Source organism: Triticum aestivum, chromosome 2B (assembly GCF_018294505.1).
Source record: "Triticum aestivum cultivar Chinese Spring chromosome 2B, IWGSC CS RefSeq v2.1, whole genome shotgun sequence".
NCBI lineage: Eukaryota > Viridiplantae > Streptophyta > Magnoliopsida > Poales > Poaceae > Triticum > Triticum aestivum.
Genome location: NC_057798.1, coordinates 729,244,333 through 729,252,628, shown reverse-complemented (window position 1 = coordinate 729,252,628; position 8,296 = coordinate 729,244,333). Strand labels below are relative to the sequence as shown.

The 8,296-nt window shown below is 47.4% G+C and overlaps 1 protein-coding gene across 1 annotated transcript; it reads right to left on the bottom strand.

The window, feature by feature from the left end:
- Positions 1-5,872: 5,872 nt before the first annotated feature.
- On the bottom strand, positions 5,873-7,029 carry LOC123042331 (probable xyloglucan endotransglucosylase/hydrolase protein 12). The gene is made up of 2 exons (XM_044464803.1): positions 6,760-7,029; positions 5,873-6,660 (listed from the first exon to the last, which is right to left on the bottom strand). The coding sequence occupies exons 1-2, from the start codon at positions 7,012-7,014 to the stop codon at positions 6,061-6,063; spliced, it is 855 nt and encodes a 284-aa protein (XP_044320738.1). The 5' UTR covers positions 7,015-7,029; the 3' UTR covers positions 5,873-6,060.
- Between the last annotated feature and the right edge of the window lie 1,267 nt (positions 7,030-8,296).

The window sequence follows — 8,296 nt, the reverse complement described above, 5'->3', positions numbered from 1 at the left end:
AACGGCAAGGTTGAAGTGGGGGAGAGGAAAACGAGAGGCAAATGGCAAATAATGTAAATGCGAGGGAGATGAGTTTGTGATAGGTACTTGGTATGTCTTGACTTGAGCGAAGACCTCCCCGGCAACGGCGCCAAAAATCCTTCTTGCTACGTCTTGAGCTAGCGTTGGTTTTCCCCGAAGAGGAGAGGGTGATGCAGCAAGTGTAGCATAAGTATTTCCCTCAGTTTTTAAGAACCAAGGTATCAATCCAGTAGGAGGATCCTCAAAAGTCCCACGCGCCTACACAAATAAACTGAGAACTCGCAACCAACGCAATAAAGGCGTTGTCAATCCCTTCATGGCCACTTGCAAAAGTGAGATCTGATAGAGATAGTATGATAAGATAAATATATGTTTGGTATTTTATAATATAGATGCAGAAAAGTAAAGATGCAAATAAAAGTAGATTGGAAGCAAATATGATAAGAGATAGACCCGAGGGCCATAGGTTTCACTAGAGGCTTCTCTCGAGAGCATAAGTATTGTGGTGGGTGAACAAATTACTGCCGAGCAATTGATAGAAAAGTGAATAATTATGACATTATCTAGCCATGATCATGTATATAGGCATCGCATCCATAACAAGTAGACCGACTCCTGCCTGCATCTACTACTATTACTCCACACATCGACCTATCCAGCATGCATCTAGAGTATTAAGTTCGTAAGAACAGAGCAACGCATTAAGCAAGATGACATGATGTAGAGGGATAAACTCATGCAATATGATATAAACCCCATCTTGTTATCCTCGATGGCAACAATACAATACGTGTCTTGCAACCCTTTCTGTCACTGGGTAAGAATACCGCAAGATTGAACCCAAAGCTAAGCACTTCTCCCATGGCAAGAAGATCAATCTAGTAGGCCAAACCAAGCCGATAATTCGAAGAGACTTGCAAAGATAACTCAATCATACATAAAAGAATTCAGAGATGATTCCATTAATATCCATAGATAAATCTGATTATAAACCCACAATTCATCGGATCTCGACAAACACACCGCAAAAAGAGATTACATCGAATAGATCTCCACAAGAGAGGGGGAGAACATTGTATTGAGATCCAAAAAGAGAGAAGAAGCCATCTAGCTAATAACTATGGACCCGTAGGTCTGTGGTAAACTACTCACAACCCATAGGAGGGGCAAGGATGTTGATGTAGAGGCCCTCCATGGTTGATTCCCCCTCCGGCAGAGTGTCGGCGAAGGCTCCAAGATGGGATCTCGCGGATACAGAAGGTTACGGTGGTGGAAATTGTGTTTCGTGGTGCCCCTGGATGTTTTCAGGGTCCGTAGGTATATATAGGAGGAAGAGGTACGTCGGTGGACGCCCGAGGGTCCCACGAGACAGGGGCACGCCCTATAGGGGGGGGGCGCCCTCCTATCTCGTGGAGGCTCCGGTTGTTTCTTGACTTGCACTCCAAGCTCTCCGGATCTTGTTCGTTCCAAAAATCACGCTCCCGAAGGTTTCATTCCGTTTGGACTCCGTTTGATATTCCTTTTCTTCGAAATACTGAAATAGGCAAAAAAAAACAGCAATATGGGTTGGGCCTCCGGTTAGTAGGTTAGTCCCAAAAATGATAATATTGTATAAAATAAAGCCCATAAACATCCAAAACAGGTAATATAATAGCATGGAACAATCAAAAATTATAGATACGTTGGAGACATATCACACGTATCCTTGAAGTTCTGGATGAACCAGGCCTTTAGCTCCGCCCATGAACTGATTGAATTAGGTGGCAGGCCTTTCAACCAAGTGCGGGCGGTCCCATCCAACATCATGGTAAAGTACTTGGCCATCGCAGCATCACTGACCTCCAATAACTCCATAGCAATCTCATAACTTTTTATCCATGCCCCGGGCTGTAAGTCGGTCGTGTAGTTCGACACCTTCCTAGGTCCCTTAAAATCCTTGGGCAAACGCTCGTTACATAGAGCCGGCACTAGACAGGGGACTCCTCCAGTCCTGGTGGCCGCACCTGCCTCGATACAAGTCGTTGGATAAACCGGATACGGCTGGTAAGTCGTCAGCTGAGCCGCCTGCTCAGCTGCCTGCTGAGTCGCCGCTTGTTCAGCCTCTTGACGTATTTTGTCTTGATCTACCAAGTTAAAGGCTTCATGGTGCACCGGGTCATGCCCACCTTGCTGGTTACGGCGCCAGACATTGCTTGAAACAGCCACTGAATCCATGTGCCTGCTATAACTCGGGCTTTGGCTTGGGCGAGGAGTTGAATGGATCTTGTCCCGGCTGTATGAGTACGCCTCCTGTTGGGCTAAGGCCGTCTGAAGAAGCTCTCTGACCTGGCGGGTTTCAACCGCCACCAGAGAGTCGTCATCAACTGGAAGAGCCGCTAGCCGTGCCGCCGCCGCTATCATGTTCTTCAACGGGTTAGAATAGTGACCCGGAGGTGTTGGTACGTGCTGAGGTAGAGCCATGTTTACGCGGGGAGGTCCCATCACCTGCGGTTGAACCGGCACGCCGTCCCCGGGTGTTGCAACACGGTCTGCCCCCGTACGCGGGGAGAGCCACGGTGGGTTACTGGGCCCTGCCCCAGGTGTGTGAAAGAGGTTTCAAGGGTCGTAAACCGGGGGGAGCCGAGACTGAATCTTCTGATGTCTTCTCCTCATGACCTCATTAGACGCGTTCTGATATTGCGTGAGCCGGAAAGCCTGTGCCTGAATCCGCTGAGCCTGAACATCCAGAGTTGCCCGCTCTGCAGTTATCCTGACATCTTCCTCTGCTAGGTCTTCCTTAGCCTGCACCATATCCAATTTTAATTGTGCCACCTCCGCATCATGACGAGCTTGATCCGCCGGGTTGACCACGGCGATTAACAGAGTGGTCAGCTTATCTGTGAGATCCATCAACACCTGAGCCGGCGAGCGCACAGGGCCTCCTGCCCTGGCTACTGCTGACCCAGAGGTCATGGTTGCCGCAGTTGTGGAGTCTTGGATAGGTTGTGTGCCGGCCATCAAGATCCCAACCCTACTCGGCGGCTCGAAGCAATCCGGAATACTGCTGCCATCGAAACAGCCCCCAAGCCCGCCATCTTGCAGCTGATACAACGAATCTGTCTCACCTGTGGATGACCCGCCATCAGAGTAGATGGCCATCTCACCGCCAGATGCAGATCCTTCAGAGAGCCCTTCATGGATGCATCCCACGAAGGCATGCTTCACGGCAGGCGGAGCCCGGGCGGGTCTCGCACACTGAGCCGTCTCGACGAGGTCGGTGCAGATGTCTGAATCAGGGCCCGGCTCACCAATCTTGTCGATAAAGACGTGAATTCCGCCGAAGGGGACCTGGTACCCGTACTCAATTGATCCGGCATCGGGGCCCCAGCCTGCGTTGTCGATGTAGAGCTTACCGCGACGACTCTTGGTCATCCGGCCCATAGCGTATCCTTTGAGCCCTTCGAAGCTGCCCTTCAAGAACTCGAATCCACCGTGCGCTGGCCCCATGGTGGGCGCCAACTGTCGTGGAATTGTCACGGTAGATGTCCTAGTGAAAGGACTTAGTGATGGAGCCATCGCAACTAGGAAGCTTGAAGGGGTTAATCGGGACAAAGGACACGAGGTTTATACTGGTTCGGCCCCTTACGATGAAGGTAAAAGCCTACGATCCAGTTTTGAGTGGGATTCCTTATGTCTTGATAAACAGGGAGCAAATCGCTTGACCTAGCTCTCGAGTTGATGTTACTTGCCCTGTACCGCCCCGGGTCATCCCTTTATATACAGATGTCGACGCCCGGCGGCTCTACAGAGTCCCGGACGGCTCAAAAACAGTGTCCGGCTCGGTCTCTTAACTATTCTTGCCTTACAATACAAGTCACGCATATATGGCGGTTTATCTCTACGGGCCTTAAGTCGCCTCTGGGCCTTGGGCCCTTAACTAAACTGTCATCTATATCCTGGGTCTTGTGCTTCAAGAATATTTGCAAGTATGACCCGGCCCCTCCTGGGCGGGTCATACCAATAGTTATATCCCTAACAGGGGGAGCTGCGATTTACATACCCGAAAGTAAGTACTACTAGCTAGTTCCGCGCATCTCCCATTGATTCTAGCTAGTTTCATCAATACCATTTAGCATGCTTGCTTATCAGTTTGATTGACCTTTGTTTCTTGTAAAGTGGTTGTGGCAGGAACCCGGGAATAATTACTGTGGATACTACGTTTGCGAGTTCATCCGCCACACGACCTGTGAGCGGGGCTACTCTAAAAAACAACTAGAAGTGTGTAAGCAATAATATTCACAATTTTATTTTATTACCATCATTTGTGTTGAGTTTCATTCATATATATGTATTGACCCCCTTCTTCAAATTAGATGTTTTAGATCCGGGATGAACTCCTACCACAAGATCGCATATGAGCAATTCAAGAGGAATTGGCGGGATTCTTTCTTGACCACGTCATCGATAAAGACAGAGAATACCATGTGGAACTTGAGTTGAGATGTTAGGGGATTGTAAGAGATCTTATATTGTATATATGTAGCCAGTAGCGTCGGATAGATATACGAAAACTTGTTGTTCGACCAATCTCTCGGAGAAGGAGAGGTCGATCACTTCTCTTTGTATATGTTCATGACGATCTTCTGTACTTACTGGTTTCCTTCATTTGCTTACTAGCTAGCTAGCGTGTCGAGTCTTCTCTATACGTATAGTACGTAGCATCGACCAAGCACGGAGATAAGAGAGGACACTTCTCTCTATTAGCTAGCTAACACAATATATGAAACCCCTAAATTAACCCTACAAACCCCCCAAAAACCCCAAACCTCCCCCGCCCTTCAAAAACAAACAAAAAACCCAGCCCCTGAACTGCTCACGTGTGGATGCCTTTTGGTCCCGGTTCGTGCTACCAACCGGGACAAAAGGCCCTCCTGCCTGGGCAAGCCGCAGCGGCCACGTGGAGTCCCATCTGTCCCGGTTCGTAGAAGAACCGGGACTAAAGGTATTGGGCTTTAGTATCGACCCTTTAGTCCCGGTTCCGGAACTGAGACAAATGGGCCTTATGAACCAGGACAAATGGGCTTTTTTCTACTAGTGAAAGGGAAGGAGAAGGGAAAGTAAACATGGGTTTGGCCCATTTGGTTGTAGAGGGAAATGAAAGAAAAAGAAAAAGGAGAGAGAAGAGATTTGTTTTGGCCCATTAGATTTTCCTTCCTTTATGCTCCATCTTGTTATGTATTTTCAATTTCTGAAACAACAAGATAAGGTACCTTGTATAGGACCTTACAAAAATATTTGTTTGCAGTTTTTTCCAAATGTTTTGTACATGGAACATACTATTGTAGTGTTCATACCAAAGGTAGCATTTTTTAAAATCATTTGCTATTATTTAGGTCTTAAATGAGTGTCGAGTTAATTACTAGATATTATTCAAATTTGAACTACATGTATCTCTCTCTACAGAAAAAAAAGTACATGTATCTCAAATAGGATCTGTAAATTCGAAATAAATTCATATTTAAGTAATTATGCATCTTCCTTATATGTGATGTTTTTGGTGGTAACCCTCCTTTGGTCATGAAAAAGCACCACCCAATTGGGCATGGTAAGCTTTCTTTTGATCGAGATGAAAAGTTTAGTACCACCGCGGGATTTAGGCCAAAATTATCATAGTAAATTTCTCATAGACCAATAGGTTATTGTAATCGTGGTGTGTTGTGGTTGTGAGTAAGCTTACCTGATTCTTTAGTGGGCCTGGCTCGTTGGTTCATATGCATGCAACCAATCATGCCTTATGTGATCCATTCAAAAAAGATCGATCATGATTACTTAATCGGGTAAGCATTGAACAAAATTTTGAGGGGGGAAAACATCCGTGGAGCAACAAGAATGAAAAATCTTGAGAACACAAAAATATCTGTATCAAAAGAATAAATAAATGAAGTCCCAATGGAATCAATGGGTCGTGTATGCCGTGGTAGATAGATCGGCCGGCCAACCATTGCCGCTTGGTGCGTGCCACGACCACGATCAGACTGCAGCTGGATATGCATGGGTCGATCAGTACTGCGGCAGGCTGCACTCGGGGCCGGGCTTCTTGTTGTTCCTATAGTCGACGCAGTAGTCGTAGATCCTGTGAGACCTCTGCTTCTCCAGCATCTTGGTCCGCTGCTGGTCGCTGAGGCCAGCACAGTTCTGCTCCCGCCCGCCATGGCTGAATGCCCCGGCGCAGCCGTAGACGCAGGAGTCGCTTCCGTCGCAGGGGCAGACGTCGAGGACCATGTCGCGGTAGCCGGCGACGAAGGGCGCCTTGGACCAGTCGGCTTTGACGCGGCCGCCCTGCGTGGCCCAGTCCTCCGCCGACCAGATGCTGGAGTAGCCGAACATGGGCCGCTTGGTCGGGTACGCAATGCCCTTGTCCTGGTAGTTGCGGAACACCCGGATGGGGACGTCGTCGACGTACCAGACGATCATGCAGGGCGTCCAGGAAATGGTGTAGGCGTGGAAGTCGGCGGTGGGGTCGAACCAGGGTACGAACTGCATCTCTTTCTTGCCCACGCCGTCGGCGAACACGTTGGTGTGCAGCGTGTAGGGCTGCCCTGTCTCGTTCCCCAGGAACTCGAAGTCGATCTCGTCGTGGTCGTCCCCCACAGAAGATGTCTGAATCCATGATAAATTAATGCATACACAGTTAGTATTGCAGTACATCAACATTTCAGTACAAGCTCATTAGTAAGTATTATTGTAGATAATTAAAGCTAACCACGATAGGATAGATATATTCCCCGGGACGAGCTTGATGAGGGTGGAGACGCTGCCGTAGATGAACTGCTTCTTCGTCTGCAGCAAGCAGCCAGAGGAGTTGCTCTTTAGGGACATGGTCAGGCCGTGGCCGTCTTCGGAGAAGGCCGCGTTCTCGGGGTTCCACTTGATGTCGCAGTTGTCACGGAAACTGGCACTCGCGAGGCCGATGACCATCGCCACCAGGAGGAGCACCCTCCTTGAGCTCTCCATCTTCTCCGACGTCGTAGTTGGCACTAGCTTAGCTTTTGGTGGTGTAGGAAGTGTATGTCAAGAAGACTTGATGAAAATGCAGAGGTGCACAAGGGCTTTATATAATCCTCTCCGCGTTGCGGATCTGTGCTAATTATTTTCAGTCAAATGCAAAAGTGTCCGGTGCGCACGTAGTGTAGTATGTAGCTGGGTTACTTTGCGCCATGCATGTCTTGTTATTCTCTCAGGTTGCACCAACCTAGTGCTTGTTGTCGGTTTGTTCAATTATCATATGGATTGCTTGCATCTGAGAGCGTCTGGATTTGACTAGTTAGTGGTCAGCACAACGGTGTTTTGTACTTCCTCTTTGTTTCATGCCAAACTGCGCACCTGTCGATGAGATGAGATGAGGGAGTGCGCCAACTGTGAGCCAAGAAGTGAAAGGACACTAGTAAGACAATGGGCATTAGAGGCGTTCCACGTACGGAAGCCGTTTTCACCCAAAACATTTCAGCCACCTCTAATAGCCTAACCGAGGCGGTTAATCATCCTTGTGAAACTCATGCATGCGGTTCAAGTAGCAAAACCGGCTCTAATAACTAGTTGAGGCCGTCCATAAATCCTGACCACCTCTAATTAATAATTTAAGTCAAGAGGCAGTTTTCCAATCAACAAGATATCAGGCGTCGGTGTTGGTCTGCAAAGACAACATGAAAAGTTAAGATGAGTAGACTACTCGAGCGAAAAGACGAAATGAAAAGGCAAGATACGTAGACCACTCGAGACCAAAAGACGACGTGAAGAGGCGACATGGGTATACTATTCGAGACGACGAGGGGAATATATTATAAATCTTTGGATTTTAGAACCTTGTTTCATATGTTGGATGTGAAGTCTACAAAACTTTTGTATATGTCGCTTTGACATATTGAACATATATATATGAATGTATATGAGATGCAACGGTTTTATGTGGTGAACGAGAATGTGTATGTGAGGAGACTTTCAGAATTTTAATTGAAGGGTTAGCTGAAAACAATAATTAAAATGCCAACCCTAAATAAGAACAGGAGGCGGTTCTGAATTGCAAAACCATTTCGAATGAGAGTATTCTTAGTGCATGGAACCAACTTAAATGTATAGCACTAGAAGTGGTTTTGTTTAGGGAACCGCCTACTACGGTAAAGGCCTTGGAGACATTTTAAAACGGCAACCGCCTTTTATAGTCTAAGCATTTTACAATTGTGCCATTTTAGAACTAGCTAGTACTTGGAGAGATTGCTAATTGCATATTTGTTTATGT